At 39.1% G+C, this 27,182-nt stretch overlaps 1 protein-coding gene across 1 annotated transcript in view; it reads right to left on the bottom strand.

The window, feature by feature from the left end:
- Positions 1 to 27,182, bottom strand: part of LOC124153312 (protein trachealess-like) — a 216,883-nt gene that overhangs the window by 24,625 nt on the left and 165,076 nt on the right. Inside the window, exon 7 of the mRNA XM_046526408.1 lies at positions 16,352 to 16,544. Within this exon, the coding sequence (XP_046382364.1) occupies positions 16,352 to 16,544 (193 nt within the window). The remainder of the gene's footprint in view (positions 1 to 16,351; positions 16,545 to 27,182) is intronic.

The raw sequence follows: 27,182 nt of genomic DNA, 5'->3' as shown, positions 1-27,182 counted from the left end.
CTTCGAGGTACTCTTTCTTTCTACCCTGCAATAATGACATGTATATCTTATTTCCATTCGTAATAACTCTAAGCAATAATCATGTCTAATCTAATCTATCGATCTATCTGTTCAATACAAGGGAAATTGTTACTTATGACATCATTTTCCACGGCCATTATTTACGGCACAGTCTTATGAGACATCCTTTATTCGTGGATCTCTTCATCTTCCGGATTTTCGCCGCGTTGATTGTCAGACGTAGACGAGAGTTTCGCCGGGATTCTACGTCAACCTCTGACAACCAACGTGATGAGAACCCGGAAAATAGAGAGATCCGGAATCCAGAACACCACGGAAAACTACGAGCCAAATAGGCTTCCTTCACCTCTACCATGCTCGTTATCATTGAGCTTAATATCGCTGCCATAAAATGTGTTTTATTTAGAGCAATGATTGGCTGCTACTGAACTTCACATACGTGGTCAGTGAATGAAAACGGGAAAAAAACGCATGATGGAAATATGGACGGTGACTGCTGCCATCCGTGTAAATTATGAGGTCTGAGATTCATTATTTGAGTTGCCATTTCTGAACTTGTGCGTGAGAAACGATCGTAATATTCAGGCTTTATTGAAGTTCTGACAATCCTACCACATCTATACACAAACTCTCCTCACTTCTCAAGGAGGTAGGTGGATATTCTCCGCGATAATCAGTGTTATAAAAGAAACAGTACGTTAAAGTAAAATGGGGCGTGTTTGCTGAGAGGTATCCTCGACGAATATGTAGATGACAGCTATATTCCGTATTCAGGATTGCTATCGCGTCAATGCCTTTTTATAGACCGCGTTTCCCCATCCGTCCTGGATACATCTTAAGGTCTATCACTATACAAATTTAGGAGATAATAAAGTAAATTATCATCTACTTGAAGTCGCCTTAAGGACAAGTGGATAAACGCCTAGAAAACAACATCAACGAGAAAGTAGAATGGAATACTCAACAACTTTTGCTAAATATTATTCATTATTGAAAAATGGCGAATAAGCATGAATACAGTAGAGTATTTATCTATTTTTATGGGGTAAAATTTGCGCATATTTTTCTATAAATGTGATTATTTTAATCTTTTTTTTCTTTTTTAACGTCTGCTATTACTTAAAATATCATTCAGTCACGCAGCGATCTAATGGAAAATGGAAAAAGATGATTTCAGCATGAAGTTTTATAAAATGAGCAATATCGTATGTATTTATGAAAAACTCCAAATCTGAGATTGTGAATACACAGGTTGAACTCATCCAATAAGCGATGATACTGCTTTACGTTTCCAGGTTATCTTTATTGAACCACGATACGGTAAAAGGAAGTTAACTTTATACGCTTCACATAAACAATTAATTTCCTACCTTGGTTTCGATTACAATATCATTATGAACAGTAGGAGCCGACCTGAAGGGAATATTAGGAGCAGCTATTACACACTAACGCAAAGTATAAATCCTTAGTTCTCTAAAACCTAAAATACGACTTCAGAGATTCAGAGAAAAGGTGACTGAAAAGCGAATACTATTATCACCACTTCGACAAATGAATATTAACCATTAAGCATCTGACCTGAATATGATGGATTATTTGCCAGTCAAAATTGTCGTTATCAGATATCAAACAACGCGGTGGATACCCGGAGACCGTGACGTCACCTTAGTTTCTCATCTGAGATCACGTTCTCCAAACACCTGCTTCGCGGAGAGCCAGTTTCACCTAAAATTCCACAGTCCCTCCTCCAATCTTCGAGTGGGGTGCTTGGAGACATGTTTATACAGGCAACGGCTTGCGGACGAATTATGCCGATATAATAGGGCCGTACTTGCCTTCCTCTTATCCCGTGCCGAATCGGTCGCGGCATGCGGACTATCTTACGACCCCTGTCACCATCTCAATCGTTTATCTTCATCTCAGCCACCTCCTGGGCTTATGCTAACAGAAATACTTAAAGAGGAAGTCGAAATCAGCGATCTTTGGAGCAGATAACCTCCGCATAATCGCCCAATTCAGTTCGATCGGTGCTCGAGATATTCTGATCGCCCACGGATTCCCGCATAATGACCGTGTATTCTAGCTTTGCATCAACATTAAATCCGCATACCTTCTTAGTAAGAGTTTTTAGAAAGAATAAAACAGGAAAGGGACCACCGTCATACTGTATGGAGAAATAAAAGTCTTTGTGGAAATATTTCAAGAGGAAATCTATTAGCCATTAGGCTTGATTCTTGTTTAAAGAAGTAGCTTCGTGATTTAGCAGTTCAAAACCAATAATTTTCGCACATTTTATTTAAAGCTAATAAAATGTATAAATATCTCCACAAAACTCCTCAGAGATGATGTATCATTGTACTGGATATGTTTTGGACTTGTGGGATGAGGAGACGCAGCTTCAAGATGAGACATGGAGGAGACAGAAGGTTTGGGTGAAGCAAATACTGAGCGGGGAGGGGATGATGAAAACAGTTTTAGAGGGAAGAATGCTAGGTAAGCGAGGAAAAGCACGGAGGAGATTGAGATTTTTAGATAAAATCAAAGGGAGTGAGCCGTAGGAATGGGAAATATAAGATTTCAATAGAAGTCGGTCCAGAAAATTCAATTATCCAAGCTGTGTATTCTTGCTCTGCATGCCGATGGAGGGAAAACCCACAAAAAATTGGACGTATGCTCTTTGAGATAATATAATGATTTTTTAATGACTGATTTAAGAGGCTGAAAGAATCTACATAAATTTTTGTTAATCCCTAACAAATAAATATATGTTAAAAAAGGATCCTTGTGGCAAGATGGTTAATGTGACGTTTTCTGCAGAATATAATTATCTCTGAAAGAACCCAGGAATGTGTCTCATGGAAATAAAAAGTTACCCAACAGCATAGGACAAGATTTTAAAATTCATCTTGATAAATCAACAATGTACGACTCCTAGCAAAGATCAGATAGCCAGAGAAATTTTGTATTGCAAGGCGCTAATTACAAAAAGTTTTCAAACGGTTATGGTAGATTTGAAGGATCATTTTACAATAACCACCCTTCTTGAGTTTCAAGCACGGTCTATTACGTTTCATTCTATCCTTAGATTCTATTCTTATTCTCACTTTTTCTAATTAACCTAACTTTCTTCCCTCATAAATTATATTTAACAAATTAGTAGTCGCTGTATACTATCCCTCCGGATCTAAAAGCTTCCTCTTCTAGCTCACCATGCACACATTGCACTTCCAATTCACCTATTCCAGACCAATATCTCAAATGCATCCATCTCGTCCTCTTCCCTCAGCGTCTGGGTGAACTCACGGTAAAGCGCTGCACTCCAAGTTGGACTCCTCGCTAGCATTTTCATCAAAATCTTTCTTTTCTAAAAAAAAAATCATCAAACAAATTCTGGATCCACCCAAGCGGCTAACCCAATCGAATCATTCACAAAGACCTAAAATTGTAAACCATTTAAAGAAACACGTCTACATAATACCCCGCAAGCCGCCTCAACAGGCATAGTTACTATATAAATAAAAAAGACAAGTTTCGACGAAAAAATCTTCCTGATCCATCCCCGTAACTGCAAATTTAAAAAAATCAGTAAAGTTGCCGCCCATTCATGAGTATTTCTTTATTTTTCAAAACCTATCATAATTTAGGGGATGAGAGGCCATTGAGGCCAGGAATACCAGTGATTTTTTCATAGTTTCGATGAAAAATGATTTAAAGTTAAAGTAGTTTGAAGTTGTTGGGAAAAGGTTTTAATGAAAAAATTCAATTCCTATGTCACTATATATCAGCACAGGATAGAGAACCACTCGTATCCCTAGGTCACTAAGCTCTTGTATATTTAATTATTTTTTTTGTACCTAACTATGTTAAGAAAAAATATCACTTCTCAACCCTTCGATTAACGAAATCAAAAAAATGGTTAACCCTATTGCTTCCTCATACCCTTACTGCTGTGTCCGTTTCCCTCTGAAGTGTTGCCCAAAGATATTCCCAAAATGACAGCACGACAAGAGACTCCGAGAGTCGGCGACCGCCCAAGAGATCTAGATAAAAGACCCCGCGAGGAAGGTGACGGGCGCGGACACCAGTGGGTCGCCACTGTCACGAAACCTCGAAGAGGTGGCGGTATTTGAGAGGGGAGCCTCTTAATAAAAACATTCGGCCAATTAGTCACGACTCCGCGTCGCCGGACTATCGCCTCGCCGTATCGCCCTGTTGCGTGGCTACCACCGCGGGCGTCCGTGTCTTCGACCCCTGAGAAAATAAAAATAACGATAAAAAAATATAAGAGAATGGTTTCCCCTACTCCTTCTGGCTGGCCATCCTCCTAACCACCACACCCCCCCCCCCCCTGCGCGTCCGTCCACACCCAGTCCATTGTGTGCGTATGAATGCGTGCATTAAAATGCGGATGCGCGCTTTGCATCGAAATGCCCCTTATTCACCCCCCCTCTCTGCGCCCCTCTCTGACCCCATGTCTCCCCTCTATCCCTCTCCGGCTACCACTAGGATTATTCGATAGTTTGATTGATCGAAATCATCATCGATGTATTAGGCTTTTGAGTATGCAACTGTGGAAATGATAGAAATGGACATGTAAAGCATAATGCTCTTACGTTTTTCAAATTGCCTAAGGAGTTCAATTAAGGCCGTTTTACACGGTACACGGAATTGCGCAATCTAACGTACGTGCGAAGGCGCAATCAAAATTGCGTCGTGTAAAGCGGTCAATTGCTAGAACATATGCGAGAATGCGTGGATGCGAGACGGCAAAATAGCCCCTGTTCTAATTTCGTCCATGCATTCGCGCAATTCCACGCCATTTTAGAAATTAATGCAGCTCTAACCTGCGCAATTCCGTGTACCGTGTAAAACAGCCTTTAGGCAGGTAATAATTTAAGGGTGCCTAGACCATATGTGTTGCAGAGCTGTGGGATACTTTGGCTTACTGTTTATTAAGGGCGTCAGGAGAATTTCTCCAGGTAGATTTTCTCTATTTTCTTTACTTCTTTCTTCTTACTTCTTTCTTTACTTCTTCTTTCTCATTCTTTACATTACATTATATAGGCCATATCTTGAGAACCTGAGGAAGACCATCGTGAAAGAAGGACCTCGAGTAAAATAGGTGAAGCATGTAAAGAGGGATGTGAAAGAGAAGAAATACGTATGTCTGAAAGGATTAGCTGATAGGAGAATTGGGAGAATGACCAGAGGCAGATTAAGGGCGTTCTTTTTGTAGGTGGGAGGCGGTTCATTATTTTCCGCGGCGCCTGGGTGATATGAAGCTCTCAGCGACAATGATACTCAGGTGAGAGATTCTTTGACTGGTTGGTTTAATATATTGATTAATTTTTATAAAATATTGTTTAGGAACCGGCGAAGTATAAAAAAAATCACCGTAGAGCCACCAAATCATTTAAATTTTTTCCTGAATTTACTGAAGGGGGGTGGGCGCAAATGAATCCGACATAGAATAACAGCAATAGCAATATTGAAGTTGGGCTTCCGATGTTTGTCATCGCTCTTGGTTACTGCGCAGCCAAATTGCATAATATATATACTTTGAAGTTGGATCGTGCCCAACGAGTCGTAAGGAAAGCCCGGTGGTGGTGTCGCAGTGCGCTCATCAATTGTCTTCCATGGCGTCACCCTTTTGGAGGAATATATGAAGGCGATGGTGGAGAAGAATCGTCTGCCGCGAACGTGCGACTTGCCGAATCGATGACATCACCCTCCTTCCGCGGGAGTCGTTATGCGAATGTTTCACGGCCACGCGCATGCGCCGCGCGCGATCACGACGACGCCGAACTAGCGACTCACTATTGGCCCACTGTTGTTGAAATGGAACGCCGGAGTTCATACCAAGGCGGAATGGGGAATGAAGGGTTTCGCCCATGAATGAATACGGCGGGAGATGACGGATAGAATCGTCAGAACACGTACTCTACCGGTCAAGGTAGGTTTACCTGGAAAGTCATATTAACCCCTCAGTATTGGCAGCAAGATCGCAAGTCTACTACAGTTTGCAGAAAATATTCGAGGGAGGCCAGGCCCTCTGGAGGGGCAGAACAATCAGAAAAGACAATTGCAATATCCCCAACCATTTTGTCGAAAACGGAATAAAACTTTCTTTACTCACCTACGAAGGCTTTTAATAGGTTGACTTTGAAAAAAAATTGAAAATATTCAGTGAACAATATAAATAGCTAAATATCAAGATCCAACGTAATAAAGTGACTTAGGGGTTGGAGAGCGGTGAATATTTTAGGTTGAGTTTTAGGGAGGACTTGAAAACGGCGGAAAAGGAGGCTGAAGTCCAAAAAGGATAATTTTTACTACAGGAATTAAAATAGGAAGGATTTGTATTGAAACGTTGAGATATGGAGAGGCGGAATAGGGGAATATGAATCAGACAGATGAATAAGACAGTTATTACGTAAGTGACGAGCAGGGACTTGGAAACGAAACATAGGGAGAATTAAATTGGCCCGTTGAGTTCTACTAAAGATTATACGCAGGGAAATCAAATGTGATAGAGAGCGTAGGTGAGATATGGTAGAAATACCAAAGATGGAAAGGGCAGCGTTACGAGTAAACTCTACTCACGCACGATTTTGATGGGGAGCGAAAACGAGATTGTCGAAAGTGACTTAAGAAGAGTGGATGTCGCAAAAAATATTCAGATTCATATTACTTTTCCATCAAATCTCGCCCAATGCATTTTTTAAAAATCAAAGCACCATCATAACTAAATAATTGTCACGAATTTAATCATAATCACGAATACCTTCAGAGTTCTTTCTATCAGCAAAACGTAATATGCCAATGTGCTGGCGTCTTAATCAAGGATGGAAATACAGAATTATTACAAAGGCATGAATTCCTAGATCATAAGTCTACATGAAAGTAATGGAAAGCACATTACCCGAGGAGTGAGTTGTATTCTAAAAGGTTGAGTTCCTAGACTAGGGTAACTTAACTAGAAGATATAATAACTTAGGGATGGAAATTAAAAGACGCGGTTAACCAATTATAAACGAATTTTGCTCATAAGTACATCAAAAATGTATACACCTTCAGCTCTATCCAGGAAAGATTTGAACCACGTGGCATGTTGTGCTGTAAAGTTTAATTGCGATATATATAGCTCCCACAATAATTGAGAGAGTTCTTGAAATTTATTCTCTCTCAGAAGCAGTTCTGGATTAGAAAGGGTTAAAAAGACGTTAGCAATACGGTTGACGAAACTGTTGTCATTCCAAACCAACATAAATGGCTGCAGTGTTCGAAAATGCAAACATCTGAAAAACTCCGCGGAAATCTTTTCGTGTAATAATACGTAAAAAATACACAGCAACATTACCTAGGCTAGATCCCGCATGACGGCGACCATGTCACCGGCTGACCCAAGAAATCTCGCTGCCCTAGGTCATCCGACTGGGACCTAACGCGAGAACATCACTTGGAGACTCCCCCAGACCCCAATCTCCAACCTCAGCGACGAGCATGGTTATTATTATTAGTATTATGATAGCGGCGTCAAGACGAAGATCCCATCCCCTTCGGTGATGCCGTGCGCTGAATTTCGGATTTGGACAGGCGGACGCCCGCTCTTCCAGGAAGTTGACGAATGCTTCCTCAGGGGAGGGGGAGTATTGTCGCCGTCGTCGCTTATCTTTCGATGAGTCAAACGATCGGGAAGGGGCGGCAAGGGATGAGTTGGACGCGGAATGATAAAGAGCCGAGGGCTGCCGGCCGCGACGCCGTGGAACGTGCTGGCATCCAGTGGTATATGTGCGACACCAACTACACCTCAACTCCTCAGATGAACTCCACCTCCTCCTTCTTTTGATTCCCTCCATCTCTCTACTCTATCCCCCCTTGACCATCGGCATGCTCATGTCTGCAACACGCCTTCACTCAAGCACGCACTCGTGTTGGTAAATAAAATCCGAAGATCCAAGCTTGATTTTCCCACATTGAAACAAACACTCGCAATTTTCCACGATCATAAAATTTATTTTGTGCCTAGGTTTCGATGTTACCACATTATATTTAAGGCGAAAAAAGCTATCGATATTTTTCAATCAATTATCAAAGCACCGTTTTGTATACCTTGAATATGATGCTGTAATATCGAAACCAACGTCGGAATAATTTTATAATCATGGAAAATTGCAAGTGTATATTTCAATGTGTTGGTAAATATCTTATGAGTAAGGGTACGAGTAAGCTAGCTCAATTTTTCGACACTATTTCAACCTATATGGATTTCAAGATGGGTTACGGGGGAGATTGAGGGCATTTTCATTTTAGAACATAGATATGTTACCGGATCTATTTGAGAAAATTAATTATTAATGTATTTAATTCTAGATGAGATACGAAGGAGACAAAATGTATGGATGGAGCGAGTACTTATCGGGTGCGGGTAGTTGAAAAGAGTGTGTGTAGAGGGTAGAGTGTTGGATAAACTAGGGACAGGTAAGATAATTGAAATAATTCGATAGAATGAAAGGGAGTAGGCCTTATTGTGAATAGCATATGAGGTACATGAAGGAAGGGATGGATGTCAGAATTCTTCTAACATAAGACTCCATGGAAACCTATCTTAATTGATAGAATACTTCAATAATGATATCGATTGGTATAGATTTTGATAAATTATAAGATACCCGTACTTTTCCGTTTTTGATACGTACCCTACCTCTTGAGCTATTTTCGGTTAAAAAGAAACCTCCTTGACCCTTTCGCAGGTAAGTTGATGACGTCACGAAATTGTGTGCAGCTGAACATCGCTTCCCAGCAACTACTCTGCCTTGTGTATCGGCCTTGCTTTCGTCGCTCTTGTTTACATGAGCGATTCCTCCCCTAAATGAAAGTTCTTCCCTGACCGATTAAACGAATCATAACCCTAATGACGTCTCCAACGCATTACAAGAGGGCGGCAACTTTTGCGTCTTTTAATTTTTAACTTAGGCTAGGTAGTCTGAATGAGGAAGATTTTTTTAACATCTATACTTATTTTTGCATTTTATTTACGCTATCAATACGGTTGACGAAACTGTTATCATTCCAAACCAACATAAATGGCTGCAGTGTTCGAAAATGCAAACACCTGAAAAACTTCGCGGAAATCTTTTCATGTAATAATACGGAAAAAACACAGCAAAATTACCTAAGCTAGAGCCCACATGACGGCGACCATGTCACCGGCCTTTCCTTTATTAATCCACCATTACCCGAAACAATCAGAAATTTGATTCAAAAAGTGCTGCAAAAGCCAAAGAGCATAAAGACGCCGTCGATTTTCGGCGTTAGTCGACGATTTTCCAGAATGCCTTTGAATACGGCCAATATTATTATTCGATTTTGCTAGTATCAGCAATATTTTGGACGAAGTAAATAACATTTTTAGCAGTTTTTAGAAAGTATAATTACCTTACTTGACAAGGGAAAATTTAGTAATTAGTAACAAATATTTCAACGGTTTTCTCCCAGAAAAAATTTAACTATGTTACCCTTAACGAAAAATTTCTCTGTAGCTCGACCCAAGGTTTATTTTAGTTAGGTAACGGTAGAGTTACAGGAACACGAAGTAGTATATCTCTAAAACCATGGATTTTCATTATTATACTGTTTCTTTGTGCGTGTGGACTTCAGTCTCAAGTGCAGAGTTTGGCAACTTTCTCAAGTCAGAGGGCCCAATTTTCATTTCTTTAATTTCTCCAATGATCCCAAAACACATTTCAGATATTAATTACACCAAATGAAGAAGTACGCCATGAAAAATATTTGACTTAGCGGGGTTTCGAACCCGGAACAGTGCGGACTTGTGACGTCAACATCTTGTTCGGTAAAACCCATCCCGCAGTTCACTCTGGGAAAATGGCTTGGTGGTGTAAAAGCCTAACCGGCAATCGGGAGATCCGGGTTCGAATCCCGGCTATGTCAAATATTTTTTCATGGCGAACTTAAGCCTTTGGTGTATTTAACTTTGCATCCGTACGCGTGACTGCGTACAAAGTCACCTGTTTCTGCAGTGCTTTGACATTTAAGAGAACTTGATGCAGACACCAAAAGACAGAGGAGAGAATCTTAAAAACGCTCACTGGTCACCGTATCAAATAAATATCCGACTAAGAAATAAATCACCATACGTCGACACAACCGAGAGGGCAAATTTGCTAAACGGTACTTCTCGGACGCGCCTGTCGAAGTTTCACTGGCTCAGGAGGGTGTCAATCAAAACTGTTTGGTAGCTGGCCAATGGGATTCCAAGGCGTTCCAACCGCACACGCCTCTACGGTTTCCTTAAACTGATATTCTCCTCGCAGAACGCCATAAATTGGACAAAACCTACGTGACGGACACTAAAAACACACTCGCGTACTTGAAACTGCTGTCAGCGCGACCTCCATGAAGCACTCCCACGGAGAGTCTGGGCGAAATATGAAATTAAAAAAGGCATTCTCCCTGTGCTCCATAAATCCACGACGGTCAAAAACATATGAACCATAGAGCATGCGTATAAAAGCGCGCTTTACCAGGCGGGACAGTAACCGAAAGTTAAGGCCGCTCTTGAAACTGCCAAAAAACCTAGTCACCTTGGTTTTCTTATTCCACCATTTCATTATTCCTCTTTAGAGGAGCCTGCTGGTTTTTCATGGACTAGACAGTGACATGGATATGGATAGACAAGGACAGGCAAAAGAACTTGACTTACTTGGGTATTTAAATATCACGACAGGAGGGACTGGGCAACATTTATCTTAAGATCAGCATTTGAAGGTTATACCCCGCCGTCACCGCGGTCGGCTAGAAATATTCTACGGCTTATTGACACAAGAAAATATTTTCCCAGTAAAATGTCTACAATCTTACCGAGGTATCCCCATGTAAGATATCTCCGTGTATCGCATAAAATTCATGCTGACAAAATTAACCATATGACGCCTTAAAAATAAAATAATTACTTCAATTAGCATTTGTTTTTTCTACGCTTCGTGTTATTATACTCATTACCAGGATTATTTTCCTCTATGCATTTTTATAAGATTATTTTAACCTCTATACGTTAATAATGGCTCCGCAAAAGAGAAGTTCGGTGAATTTAGAAGAGTATGGCTTGACATGGCCCATTAATAAGCTAAATGTGGCAATTTTTAGGCAGCTAAACATGGAAATAACTTAGCTATACATGGAATTTTTCATCTTAGATTGGTATCCCGAATAAAAGAAAAAATGGTCAATTTTAGCCATATCCTCAGCTTAGAGCTAACTTAAAACTTGAGGACAGCGATTTTTTACGACACTTGCGAATAGATACTTCCAGCGAATGAGACATAACGCGACCATCGCTGCGTTACAAACATGGTCATCGAAATGCAAATTGGATACTTACTGCCAGAGTATGTCCCCAATAAATAAAGTTTTTTGACCCTCTATAACTAAAGGAATTAAACCACCGCCTTATAATACTAATCGTTTTACTTGTACGACCTAAGTCACCGCACCACCTGCGAAGACATTCATTATTTATTTCTTTATCGCTCTAATTAGTGTAGTATCACTGTAGTTACTTCACAGCTTGGTCAGTAGTAAAATAAACCTGTCCAACTGCCGATACTAGGAATTTTATTATTCGTATATTGCAAAAAATGATGCAAAGATAGTTTATTAATTAAAAAGATCAAGAAATGTCTCTCATCATAAAAAATGCCTTCAAAAAAAGGTAGAGTGATTTCTATAGCGCAAATAAAACGAAAACCTCCTCATTTGTTGTGAAATACGTTGTCTTAATACCTTGAACTAATTAATGTACGGTTCATTGGGCGCCATCTCTGCCTAGTCACGCCTTCCCTCTCCAACTTCTCGTCAGCGAGCATCGTGGAGGAGAGTTGTTAACAAGACTATCGAGGGAAGTGGGCTGGTCAAAGACATATTCAAGGATATGTGACAATAAGGTGTTACTAACTCGGGAGGGAGATGAGGTAATATTATACATGAATTATCTAAGATTTCCCGTTGGATTGAATGCAAAAGCGTTTCTCGGGCTTCGCAACAGGTTATGTTTTCTGATGAATTCGACGGTTTTATAGGAAAATTGGCTGACATTTCTGAATGTTTTCACAGATGAGTTGGATTTCTGCGATTGGATTTTAAAGAGGGATGTAATACGCTCAGAAGATGATGGACAAGTCCCTACCGAAACGTCGAAGTCATAAGAAAACATAAAGCAGTGTGACATCCGAGAAGCGTTTGTGCATGTAGTAATTGGGAAGAGTGTTCAAATGAACAATCTTAGCGTTCCCAGTGCATGCTTCGGGTGATTTTTTTCTCGGGTTTCCATCAGGGTTAGGATCTGCATGAGTAATGTCGAGGTTTCGTTGGGAGACTTTCTCATTGTCATCATCCCTGACGATGCTGATAAAGTGCTCCAAAAAACTTCATCATTCAGATTCTAACCCGGTTGGAAACCTGAGAAGAATTCACACCAATTCACCAGGAAAGCCTTAGATCCTTCATTCGAGCACTATGGCAAACTACCGCGTGAACCTCTCTTTGTAAAAATATTTCTCTGGTTTATCACTGGGTGATATTTTCTAACCCGGTTGGAAACCAGAGAAGAATCCATAACAGTGTTTAAGTTGAAGTGATTTCACGGTGGAACCACCTTGAAGAACAATATCCCCGCGCAAGAAGAATAGCCCCATAAAACAGAGTCCAGTTCCACAGACTGGGACCGAAATGGATAAAAAAAAGTACCCAAGCCTATTATCCTCGGTGGAACAGGCGTGAAAGTAAGGATGGATGTTGGACGTCTCGGGGGCAGAAGGTCGAGTTCGTTTTGGAAGAGCAATCAATCCGTGCCGTGTCTGTGGTCAGTAGACCAAGGAGCTAAAACCACCCCCGTCATCCAACCCCCCCCTTCCACAAACCCATGCCATTTCCCACTCACCCCCACCCACCCGATCTCCCACGCGCCCCCCTTTCCACACATCGCTTGAGTCATCGTTTTAGTCCCCTCCCCCCCTCTGAGCTACTCTCCGGGATTCAATCGATCTAGCAATTGATTGAGATTCAATGCCGGGGAGTCCCTTTCATGCAATACTACTCGACAGTCTTTTGATAGGCTTAAGCATCACTACCGTTCAACTATGGTAGTAACTCGAATTTTGTATCATTTAAATTTGTTGAGTCAAAAATTACTCGTTGAATTCTTAAACTATCTCGTTGTTACTCTAAGACAAATGTAGTGAAAACCCTTTTCATCATTCATCAGTATCTAATTACTAAAACTTTTATTACCCACAGAATGCTATGGATAAAACATCAATTTAAGTTAAATATGACAAGGGTATACTCTAGGTATCATTAGTATCTGAAAATGATGAAGTGATTTTATTGCAAGTAAAACGTTTTGAAGAAAGGGCCAGACCGAATTGAGTAAGCATAAGGTGAGACATCGTCCTCTTCGTGAGTATAAAATTTTGAGGATATTAAACTTTACAACAGATATTAAAAAACAAATTCCATCGTTTTTGCCAAAAAATGAAACCCTAACTATGATCGCAGATTTTATGATTTCAATAAAGTTTGAACGTGGAGAAGCTAAAAATAATATATATATTTATTCTTTGGTTGAGAATACATGCAAAGCCCCGAGGTAATATTTTGCACGCTAATTCTGGGATCTTCTCGAGAGGTTTTTTTTTATCTTGCTCTTTCTTGGATGGTGCGATTATTCGTCGTACAAACTGAATGCCTTCCATTTAACGCCTAGAGTGACATTATGGTACCAGCTGGAAGTAAATCTTCAATTTTGAATTAAAGTTAAACATATATATCGCATTCCCTACGATTTTTGAGAATTCAATATCAATTAGTGGGCATTGATGTATATGAAATCGAAAAGTTATTCTTTTTAAAGCTATATTTAAAACGTCAAAAAATGCTAAACAAAATTAAGATTTTTTAGTTTGCGCAAAAAATCGGAAATTTCCGTTTAGATCTTTCGAAAACTTATATTTACACAGTATATCTCCTAAATTTACATATTTTTCCCCGCAATACTAAATTTAAAATAAAGCTGCTTTTAAATGAAGCGTAGTTTGCTTATGTGGTCCTCATCTTCGGGAGGCTACGGCGTTTAATCAGTCGGCTTCATCGCAACCGTTCCCCTCTTTTTTGCAACAAATCCCCCTCCTCCCCGTGGTTCGGCGGCCTTGGCTTCAATTCACTGGATGCGGGGGTGATCGGGGGTGCAGAAGGGATGAGAAAAGAGTCGCTGCCCGTATGTGCGAGTGAGTACACGCTATCTGTCGCAACGGTCGGTCACACCCAGCCAACACCGCGCTATCATCACGCACGTCCGTGATCTCCGCGTAATGTCCCAGTTTTTGGAAGCGGGTGACGAGGTGGAAATTCTTTAAAAACTAAGCTCTGGGCCGGAGTAATACTCCAACTTCGTTCAAGGGATTGAAACGTCATATTCGGCTGAAGATGCGGGCTGATATTTTGCTTAAAAATTCAAAATTTTTGGGTTCGACGAGTTCTTTCGATCAAGTTGGGAATCGACTATCGATTGAAATGACTTTGGTCCAAGAATTGGGCGTTTTTAAAAGTGAAATACGTTCCGCAACAGAGGAAGCAGTGCTAATTTTTCTGAACCTTGAAATTTTAATAATTTCGTTCCTTAAATAGATTTATTTGTATTAAAAATACAGATACAAATCATATTGAAGCGAATTTTTCTTTGAAATAAAATAGGGGAGTTTAATGACAAAATTTCTATACTGTTTAAGTTCAGCATTGCTAAAATAACACGCGATGAACTGTGGACCATGCTAGATGATTTATACATAAATGAAAGTTAGCCGTCGTAGCCGTGCACATTTATTAATTATATCAGAAGAACTTACTTTAATGCTTTTACGTCATCTTCATGTTCCTTACCCAGTCAAACTAATAAAAGTGGACATCTATGGTAATTTAAATGAATTATTTCCCAAGCATATCGCCCGCTATTGCTAGTTTAATGAAGTCCAATAATACCATTGATATTTTTCACTGAATACTAAAAACTGACATTTAGCTTCTATTTATTTGCTCAATGGAATCTTGCTAATCAACTCTTCGGTATCTGACGCGTTCGCTGAATACGATAATTCAAGCGTCGAACTCACCACCTGTCAGATCTTGGAATGAAACCGTGAAAACAAAGGTCGGCAGTAAATTCCGGAGAGCAACGCAGGGTAACATGGTAAGGCTAGTCTATGGCTCAAGCAATGAGTGAGAAAATGTTATTTTAGCTAAAAAAAAAAAAACTTTTTCTGATAATTTGCGTGATATTTTCTCAACACAGGGTGAGCAGGAAATATTTCGGTCAAAATGTTTTTCCTTGAAAATGATGAATGACTGAATATCATCCTTTTTTGCGTAACTCAAGAGTGAAACTAACGCAGATTTACTATCATAAAATTAAGTACGGGAGCTACAAGTTAAATATTAGTATTGAAAATATAAGCACCAAATACTATCAAATACTATTTATTTGTTTCCATAAAAATATGAAAAATTACTTTGAAAAGGAAATAGTTTCACCATAGTATTTGAAAGAGTAGCAGTAATTCAATAGGTAAAAGTGAGCCATAAAATAATGCGGTATGAATGAATAAAGTTGAAATAGACACTGGTACTGGCTTTGGGAATCTGAAGGAAGTTAGGATTGGGTTGGGTAAGTTCTTGGCGGCGACATATTCGGAAAAGGAAATGAAAATTTTACGATTTTACGAATATGATCTAAAATTTACATCAGTATATGGATCGATTTCAGTCCTAATCAGGTTTTCTAATCACACTGAATTAAATTTTATGGTATATATGATATTTCGAATCATTTCCAGATCGGGATCATAACTCATTTCACGATCTCAGTTTGAGATCAGAGTTGATTCAATTCTTGATCAGACCAGATCCATTAAAAAGACTGGATTTAAATTCTGTTGAGACCTAATCAATTTGGATCAGAGTTGATACCCATGGAGTATACTTACTGTATATCTACGGTAACCTTCGGGTATTCCAAACAAAATCACCGAAGAGCGAGATGGCTCAGGGAAGTAATCGGGCCCAACACTGAATGTGTGATACTCACACGCCTTTGTCTTAGTCTGTTTTCTACCCTCTCCTAAACATACCAACCTCGGGGTTGAACCGCTGAGTGAGTGATCTGTATTACTGAATTGATATCTTAAAATTAGACCTGACGTAATTTCTGATCACACCTTATCCAATCGTATCTGAAATTTCTACGAGAGTGATCACCTACCGTCTGGGTTGGCGGTGGACCCCGATCCGGCGCCGGGTCCGTCCTCGGAGACGCCGCTGGCGGGAGAGGCGGCCATGCCTCCCGCGCCCCCCGGCGACGAAGACGAAGCCAGCCCCAGGCCCAGGTGCTCCGCTAACTCGGCGTGGTCTTGCTGGTGGATGTACTCGAACACGCTGCTGCCCGTCATCTCCACCTGAAAGGGAAAAGACAAATGATGGAAGGTTAGTGCAATAGATAAGTCAATTTGAACAAACAAATGACATTCCGCAGAGGAAAGACAAGGATCGTGTTTATAGAGCCGTTTCTTAGGCGTTCCATAACTCCTTGCAGGCCTGCGGTAATGAATATGAGTGTCATTTTCCCATTTAAACCACTCTTGCACCCTTTCTGTTTCCGATAAATCACTTTTGCCCTGAGTATTTTTTCTAAGAGCCGATATTAGAATAAATAAATTCAAAAACTTTTTTTGAATTTCTCTGGAGGACGGCCCACGAAACTCCTGCTTACCCTGGTAGGTATGCAATACCCCCACACTCGTAAGTATTAGTTGCGCCTAAAACTCCCCGTAGCCTTAATTCCTAGCTGCGCCCCTGAAGTCAATCGATAATGAGTTAAGAAGTAGCACAGGTATTATTACAATCACCAATAGCAATTTAAAAAAAGACCCCCTTGCCAATTTAATTTTAATAGGTGATTCATTTCGGAACCTGCCTTTCCTACAGTCGTTCAAGACGCTATGCAGCCTACATTATCAGCAAAGATCTTCTTTTCCTTAAATATGAAATAACAAAATCTTATTTTCACACAGAGATCATGCACTCCATTTGTCCTGAACTGAACACTTTGTCCATCTTTGATTCCTAAAAAACAAAAATATGATCGCATAATTCTAATGTGCATCCTTTAAAATAAAGATTGTGTGGTAAGAGGCTTCGGTTTCCGTTATTCATGCATTTAAATACAGCTTTTCAGGAAAGCAAGGTAAACCTGTAAGCTTTTATGCATACAGTGAGAATTGAGGGCACAAATCACATAAATTTAAGAGTCTACATGGAAAATCGCCAAGAGCGAGGTGTGGAGTTAAATAAGGATCGAAGGTAAACGATATAGCTACGTACGGAGGTTTTTAAGAAGGCTGATCGGCTTCTGAGCGATAATAAGAAAATACTTGTCACCAATGCCTCAAAAAAAATTTTTCATCATACGTGACATCCTTTGAGGTTAAAAAAAAACTATCATGCAGATTGCGAAGAAGATAGTCCTCATATTTTTAATTGGACACACTTTTCATCTTTTTGAGGCGACCGCAGCGCCATTTAGCTCAATCTCCCGTGGTTCCATTTAAATTACAGCATTCATTTGCTATCAACTGAAAAAATTACCAAGGTGAAATAACCGTCCATTAACTATTATCATGATTCTTTAAGTTAATTGAACATAATATCAGCTTTTTGTCAGATTAGCATTCATATTCTAGAATTTATGAGCATTTTTTAATTCTCAGACAAGCACTGCCATAAGAGCCTGAACACACAATCCATTTCGGAATGAAAATTCCAAAAAAAATATCGCAGGGAAAGCCTATTCGGTAAGCGTCAGTCAGTGAGCCTCAATTAGAAAAGCAGCCTTTGAAATTTTCGAGAGAATGAAAAATTCTTCGTGTAACGGACTATCATCCTAATAAACTACTCATTTCCGAATGAAAATTCCGAAAAAGATACCACAGAAAGCCTATTTTTAGTGGAGCGTCAGTAGATGAGCCATAATTAAAAAAGGCACACATTGAAATTTTTGTGAAAATGAAATATTCTTCGTTTTTCGGATGAATCAGGAAGACTGCACGAATACCCCAGGGGGTTACCCACCTCATCCCAACCTCAACACGCTGCTCTCCGCGTAAAACACGAGGAACACCCACATTGGCATCACACTACACCATTATGGGCTGGAGTGAGGTGGGCACGTTAGAAAACCTCCACGGCTCACCGCATGGGGACGCGTAGAAAATAGGCAAACACGGGGAGGGGCGTGGAGCGATGGATCAGGCCGAAAAGGCCTCCTTCCCCTTATTCCCATGGCCCCGCAGAATATCGACTAGAGTTACGAGATTCGGCGCTGGCGTGATAACATTCACCAAAATGGAGCCTTTGAGGAGGAAGGGATATATGCGAGGGAAGTTGGGGTGAGTGGCGTGGGGGGTTGCGGCGGGAAAGGGATGAGGCCTCACCGCGGACCTCGAATATTCCGCGCGGAGCAAGATGTGAATCGGAAGTGGGGATCGCGTCCCTCCCGGGCGCGGTTGGAATATTGATATTGCACGGGGAGGAGAAGAGGAACAAGGGAACGAGGTATAGAGGAAGGGGAAAGGCACAGTAGAAACGAAAGAGGTAAAAGGGAAGGTTGAAAAAGACGAACGTCAAAAGTTGACATTTATAAAGCTTCAAACAAAAATTGGTCACATATATCCTATACTATTTACCTAAACAAGATCGATATAAAATACTTCCTGCAAGAATTTATGCCGCTAAAATTTCTTATTTCATTACCACTATAACAGTGTGGCATATCTCTACAATGAAGCTGCAGAAACATCAGCTATATTGAACGTGGGCGTACCCAGCGAGGGGCAGGGGGAAAAGAAGCAGCTGCCCCCCTCCTAGAAGCAAAAATCGCAAAAGTCTTTAATGAAACCCAGTACTCAATTGAAACAAAAGTATTCAACAAATTTTCTTTTAACCCATAAAAAATGGTATGCATTAGTTTAACATATAAAACTAAAATAAAACTATTATTTCAAGGAAAAACTCTCATAAACTAATAAAGCACTGTTATAATTTTCTTAAAATGTTAGTTTCATTCTCCTTTTTCGAGCTAAAATGTCACAACTTGGCTTGCCCCCCTAGACCATGCCTTGCCTCTCTCAGTAATGATCCTGGGTATGGCCTTAATATTGAATAAATGTTGGCTCTAAAATTATGCCTAATTTTTTTTAAATTGCAATTCAGGCAGCTTGTGCTCACCATGACGGTTGTCATCTCTAGTAAATTAAGAAAATCAAATCTAATCCATTGATATGTAATGACTTGAACTAAAAAGATGATAAAACATGTGGGGAACTAAAATATTATGATCGGATGAGGGAAAATATAAGAAAAGAAGAGGTAGGAAAAAACACAGTAGGGGGATTAGTTGACATTTATGATTGATAAAAATAGATGTAAAACACAATACGTCAAGGTAATTAAGGGAATATTACAAATAAAACACTGTAACCACAGCAACGGGAGGATAGAGAGAAGGAAATAAGGTATAGAAGAAGATGAGAAGCATAGATGATGGTGCGAAGGGAGGAAAAAAGATTGAGAAAAGAGATGCGTAGGAAGTGGTAATGAAATAAAAAACATTGCGGAAACTGAGGATAAAATATCGCTGCTGTAACTTACAGCAAATAGAGAGATACTACAAAAGATAAAAACCTTCACTCGACATCTAAGAGTTAAGATTTTGGTAGGCATTAATTACTTGAAATCTTTTAGAAACTGATATAAAACATTAAAAATACTATAGATCCATGTGTTGAAAATAAAATGACCTGATTACGTTGAGGCCGGTTATTTATGAAACGGTTAGCATAATTTAAATGTCATCTTTCGTGAAATTATAGAGTCCATACTTTTCGATATGGAATTTCTAAAATAAATGCCTTGAATTCGCAAGATCCTTGCTGAATAGTAAACGTTAATTAAGCTAAACGTGTATATTAGACATCAACAGTTAACAGATAATCTCGCAGCAGGAAAACAAAAGAGGAAGGTGACGGGTACATTTCATTTTTTCCTTTAAACTACAAAAAACCAAAATAGTTCTTAAAAACATTAAATGCTTTGAGATGAATGTGTAGAATAATATTTATTACATTGTAAAAATTATGAGCATGGCTAAATAATAAACACCCAGAAAATCGCCGAAGAGGTGACGCGTAAATGAGTTCTCTAGCTTACCACATTTAAAGAGAACTGATGCTAACGACCCATTGAGATGGCGAAACTTCTCACAGCCGCTCGTAACTCATTCTTACGTACTTAGCCTACCGATTGAATATCTTCAGTACATCCAGGGGAGACAGTAATGCCGATATGCACACGATGGGTTGAAACTGGCAAACGCGTATGCATGCGTGACAAAGCCAAACAGCCGACACGAAACAAGGCGATCGAAAGAAAAACACTTCCCTCTATGAGTGTGGTGAAGTCAACAATCATTCTTTAATATCTGAGATGATTGTCTCAGGAATCCGAAGCGCCTTATCCACATCAAATCGATAGGATAGGGGCCTCTTATTCTTTATTCGTGCAATGAAAGCTCTATAGGTGATCATTAATGCTGCCGATTTCTAAGAAATCTTGGCTAGATTTTAAGGAGAGATATCGCCATTGTTGTAGCCTGGACCTTTGAGGCATGAGAATTTCTAGCCAAAGCATTAGTCAAACGCTTGTACAGTATTGAGATTATAAAGTAAAATAAATTTTTCCTGAATAAACAAATAAAAATTTCAAGTCAACTTAGAAATGAATACAGCGATAACGATTAAAAAAGAAATTTCAATAAAAAAGGCAGAACACGTCTAAATGGGCTCATGTTCCAATATTTTTCATTTAACTTTTAAGAAAGTTAGGTATCAACAGAAATGACTAAAAATAATATAAGGACAAATAATGATGAGGAAAAAAAGTAAGGAAGAAATGTTGAGTGATGGTACTAGGCATTAGGGCAAAATAGAAAAAAAGACGGATAGAGAAAAGGGTCAAATGATTTCACCTGTATGGCATTTTAATGCATTAATCTACAAATTTTTAAGTTTCATACGCTCAATTCGGAAATCCTTACATTACCCTTCACTATATGTCAAAATCACATCAAAGTCAAACAGTATATGCGTGCAATTCACTTTAGTACACTCTACATAGCCACATTTAGTCACGTTTAAAAAAATTCAAGATTACTATAAGATTTACTGACTTTATGTTTTGGCTACATTTTAGTCTTTATCCAATCATCAAAAAACCTATTCAATCTTAGGTAAAGAATTAGTCGGCATCTATCGTCAAAAGAAGCACCAGAAATTTTGCTTTTAGAATTCCTTGAAGATTTCAAGCCATTTCCCTTCATTGCTAAGTTACGGCAAAACACTGAACGAGGAAAAAATGGGGTTGTACTTCAAATCAGGGATTTTCAACAGTTTTTACGATACAACCGTCATTTCACCTAAACAGAAAAAAAATCTATCGGATAGGCCCACGTATTCCGTACCCTTAGTTTGATACGGGCTCTCAAAATAAGACAGTTATCACAAGTTACACTCGCATGAGGGCCGTCGTGATATGTAGCCCAAAATTGCGGTGAAGTGATTGATGGCATGGAGAAAAAGAGAAAACTGCGGGAGCTTTCACAGTGCCTACTTATTTCATTCAAATATGGTTCCAAACCTCCACCCATCATATCATCCGAGAGAAAATTATAGAAAGTTGTTTAATTTACTAATGCCAACTTACACTGGACATGAATTAAATACTCAAAGAGATAAAAACACAATATATCGCAAAACATATATCAGAATCTAAAAGTATACAATATTCTAAAAATTACGTATTTTTCGTTAATATTTTATACGATTTTGTGAGAGAGAAAGTGCAGTAAAATGATTTCCCTTTATAATAGTAAAATTGTATAAACAATTCAGATATATTCCTATTGAAATACCATAGTTTTCCAGTAAAGATAACCATAATGTGAATTTTGAGTAGAAATATATTGCTACAGTAAGAGTTTAATTATTTTTAGCGCAAGAATAATTTTATTTAGGTTTTATATGCTTTCCATAAATATTATTCACTGAAAAGTAAAATGGAATGATGAAAATCATGTGCAAAGGACCATTTAGTAAATTACAGTGTTCAAGACTATGATTGTATCCTGTTATCGTAACTAAAGACGGATTCGATTTTTAAGGTAGAATGGAAAGAAATAAGTTTTAAGAAGAATGTAACCAGTTACGGCATTTTCTGTTCAAACTGCAGTAAAAATAGTGTGATTCGCCATTCACCCCGAGAGAGCACACAAAACACCTGGTCATTGTCCCTTTCCTCAAATAGATAACTTATACACTGTACCAAAAGGAAGAGTGAACGAGGAAAATAATTCTTCACTTGAGGGTGAAATCGAGGCTGACACTTGATTTATACAATGTCCTCTGCCCACGAACGCTCCAACGAGATTTATCGCAACACGCGAGGCAGAATGAATAACAACCTTCGCTCCACCCAAAAGAAATTTATGACACCACATTGGACTCCCAAAATTAAATTCATGATTCCTCATATGACATAGAAACGAGGCTAACTGACGCCCAGTAGCACGATAACGGCTATAAAAGATAAATGTTTCGTTATGGAAAGTTATCTACGATCAGCTTTGACACTAAATGTGTCAAGCTCAGAGTCAAAAGGAGTTTGCAACCTGTAGATTTCATAAATAAGTGAAAACAACCAATTTCCACTAGGAACTAATTAAAAGAAAATTATTATTTCTTTAAATCGAGCATGGTACCTCTGTCTGCAACAACTTTCACGGAATTAAATATATCGCAGAGGGTTGGAAAAGTATCAAGAAATCCAAATAATTATTTGAAAACTGGAATATGCTAGTGTCTGATTGTTGATTCAAGAACTCAAAGGACAATCTTTTCTACGCAAGGAAGATGGTACCTACTGGTGTACGAGCGTTAAAACGATAATTATACAAGCAATTTTAATCGAAAATATACCGAGTCCTGACTTGGCCGTATTATATTCAGAGAGAGGTAATATTTTCATAAAGCGAAACGAAACAGGCGTTTCTGTACACAAGAAGTTATCAGCTTTAAAACTAATGCTTACAATTAAGTGGTGGGAAATGCCGTAGTACACCAGAATCAAAATATGCATTCTTACCGGCATTAAAGGTGAAAATTTGGAACTGAACAGCATGTAATGTACCACGTTGAGAGTTGGAAAATAAAAGAAATATTTCCAAAGATTGGAATAGGGTTTTCAGTGAGTGAGTGTATCATTTAACGAAGAGAAGTCGAAATTAAGTTAATCAATTCACGTTAAGATTCTTTTGCTTTGTGTTTAGACTAGATTATGTAGGTAATCATCTTTTAAAACCTATAATATTACCGTCATTCATTAGGAAATGAAAATGATAACTATTGGATACAGTTTGAAATAATTATTTATTTAAAAATACTGCAAAAATTGAAAAAATAAATAAGTCTGCAATGAATGAGAAGTCATTAAAGTTCTCAATTTAGGATTTAAGTTTCTGCTATCACAAACAACACACTACCCACACAACGCAAACAAATGCGCCCCATTAATATTGTAACGTATTAGTTAACTGGCTGGTGGTGATGAACTTGGTTTACCGGTACAGCTGGAATGCGCCTCAAATAATGAGATACCGTCAGCAAGAGACATTTTTAGCCGTCGAGAAAAAAATAAATCTTAAAGAGGGATGATTCGGAGGTAACAACGGCCTAACGAGTGCCTTAATGTCGGATAAAAATATTTTCAACATTTCGCGGCAAAGAAAACAGGATATACGGATAGGATCGAGATAAGTTTAGTGACAGACCCGACGCAACGTTGAGAAGGCTTGAGGCGAGTATCGGGGAGTAAGGGAGATATGGGAACGGATAGAGGCAAGCGGAGAGTAAGAGGGGAAAGAGGGGGTTGGGGGCTCCCGCGCATAATCGAGCCAAGGGAATGACCCCGCCTCTCCCTCCCCTCCCTCCCCCTTCCAACCCACTCAACCCGCTTCCGGTAGGCGCCACCATAGAGGGTTAAGCGGGAGGAGGGGAAATGAAGGGAGGGCGGGGAGGGGCGGAAGGGGGGTAGTGGGGGAGGGGGAAGAGGCGCCGCCGCGAGAAGTGGGAGGGGACCCGCGGGCGGACGCCGACCAATGGGGAGGCGCGGCTACGAGGTACCACGTGACCCGCTTCCTCCTCCCTCCCTCCCTGCACAAGGCATATGGCGGGAGATACTCCCTCCGAACGATTTCATCGACTTTTCTCCCCCCCACCTAACATCGCACACCGCCATGGAGGAAACGGCTACACTCGCTCTCATCGCATGAAATTGATAAACGCACCGAGGTACTTCATCCATCTCAGGGTATCCCACCCTTATTTCGGCCGAAGCTAACGAAAAACAGGCACCCCAGTAATCCTAGATATCCCGATGGGTGGTTCCATTCAACAGAGTACATGACATATGGACAAATAGTAGGTTAGTTGAAAGGAAAAACATACGAATATGAATTTCTTAAGGCCTAAACCATGAGTTGGTGATTAAATCGATTTGAAGTACGCATGCAATAAATGATATTCTGACCTGTTGTTTATATTGCTCCATATGATACTTATACCGATGTAGTTATAATATTGTTTGTTGTGTTTACAATTACAATATCCTGATAATGCTACATCGATCGGCGGCCAAAAGAAATAGTTTCCCGATCTGTAATTTCTGGAAATTTTGCTCAAAAATATTTTTATTCTAATACCGGTTCTTTCGGGGATACTGGTGTAAGCATATGAAAAATTATGATTACCACTGGAACATAGGGGTAATTTTGAGGAAAAATTAAAGATGTGTTGGTAACACCAAGAATTTCGATGAAAAGAAAATTCAGACATGTCACCGGACTAATTTTCTAGCAATTACAGAATGGACTCCGCAATCGAAATCAAATCGCTTTAAAAACATGAAAATGGCGTTTGGTTAAGCTCAAAAATCTTAAATAAGTGTACATTCAAAGTGATAAGTACCGATTTATCTACATTCTCTGTACCTCGGTTTCGCACACTAACCTCGACGTAATTTGTCCGTGATGATAAAAAATTTTTTAAAAGAACATTATAAAATTATTTGTTTTTATTCGCGCACTCGCAAGCAAACCTCTTAAATTTTCGTTCGACGCCAAGGGAGAATTTGTAAAAGATATTACTTCTTACTTTTAAGTAATCAATGAAATGAAAAAAATTGAGCATCAAAATAAAATGCTTAACACAATTCCCCTAATAGTTAAATATGCCTGATATTTTCGGAGAAAAATCAGCTACATACACGCCAGAAGATGATTTATTACATGCGTCCTTCCCAGTGATTCAATTACATATGCATGTTGTTTGAGGTAATAAAAATGCACATTCGTATGTTTTTCATTTCAAATGACCTACTATTTTATCAATCATATAAATATTTTAGAAAATAGCATCCTTCATTGCATTCAAAACTTCTGTTAAACTTATTAATGCCTCCGAAGCATATGAAAATAATGAATGGATCCCAGACAGGGAAATATACACAGAACATACATGAAATCACTAAAAAAATCACCTACTGCCAATATTTGAAGATGTACTACGGCAATATATTTTTAATTTAATCATAAAATGGTAACCTTCATATCTTGTCCCGCATGAAACCTTTGCCGTACGCGATTCATTCAAAATTTTTAAGGCAGACACCCTTATTCCGAATACATCTGTAAAAATATACGCATACGAACATGCTTTTATAAAAACTAGAGAAATTGATTCATCATTTCATACCTCCACTAGCCTATAGGTAATCATCTACACCGTTAGGAAATTACTTCCAAGAGGTGTAAGGACTGCATGAAATCGTTTACAAGGCAACTATTTGCCTAGTATGGCCGAACGTATTAAATTATCATGCATTATATACTTGTCCGTAGTAAGACTCATGGTAGTATGTAATGTTTGCTATTAGGTACCCTAAACGGATACGTATCGACCTATTCGCATATAATAAAATTATTTTCTTTGAATAAGAATATACATTATCTCTATATACATACAATTCATTATATCTTCTCATCATTAATGCAGAAAAAATAAGGCAATTTATAACAGTTGTTTTTTGTCAAACGAACTGCCTTTCGCTCATTCGTCATTGCTTATTGTTGGCTGGCTATTTCAATTTCCCAACACTTATCTCGTCGCTTGACCATCTGTTGCTCTTTCGGCAGAAAAAAATCGATTTCACTCTGGCTACAGATCAAAAATTGCCATGGCAACGAACGAGCTTCTTTCACGAATATCAAATGGGAAGAATAATAATTCTAGGTATAATAAAATCAACGAACCTTGCGTTACAGTTGAGAGAGGTTACGCGGATGGTAACCGTTAACTTAAACATAACTCCTAGGGAGGTTTTATTTTGCCTTTTTTTCTGGTGGAATTTAAAACTTACGACATACATCTTGAAAATTTTCGAGTATAAATAGTAGACTGTTTTCAAGAGTTTTCCGTTTTTCAATGAAATAAATTGAATTTGGGAAACACTTACGTAAATCGTCAGACTTGAGATATACAGGCAAATATCGTATGAGACAGGGTCTTTTCAGTGTGCATTGGAAATTTCAAGACGATAGCACCATTTGTAAGCGAGTAATCCGTAGCCAAAGAAGGAACATCTAGCGGAAGGTAATATGCCCACTTCAGTGAACATTCTGGAACGAAAATGTACGATGGTCCCCCCCGTGCAAGGAAGAACATGCATGACAGAATCATCGCTGCGCTGGGATGAGACTTTAACGGAATCTCCAGGAAAGAGGAAAGTGCGCTTTCTCGTAAGACAACTTCCGCAACTTGGGTTTCTACCGTGGGAACAAGGCAATTGTCGTCCCTCACTGGTTGGGGTGGTGATCTATTGGAGGCTCACTACCTTTCATTGGCTCTAAAGAGGTATATATTGAGGCATGA

This window comes from Ischnura elegans, chromosome 2 (genome assembly GCF_921293095.1).
Source record: "Ischnura elegans chromosome 2, ioIscEleg1.1, whole genome shotgun sequence".
Lineage (NCBI taxonomy): Eukaryota > Metazoa > Arthropoda > Insecta > Odonata > Coenagrionidae > Ischnura > Ischnura elegans.
This window is presented reverse-complemented; position numbering and strand designations above follow the sequence as displayed.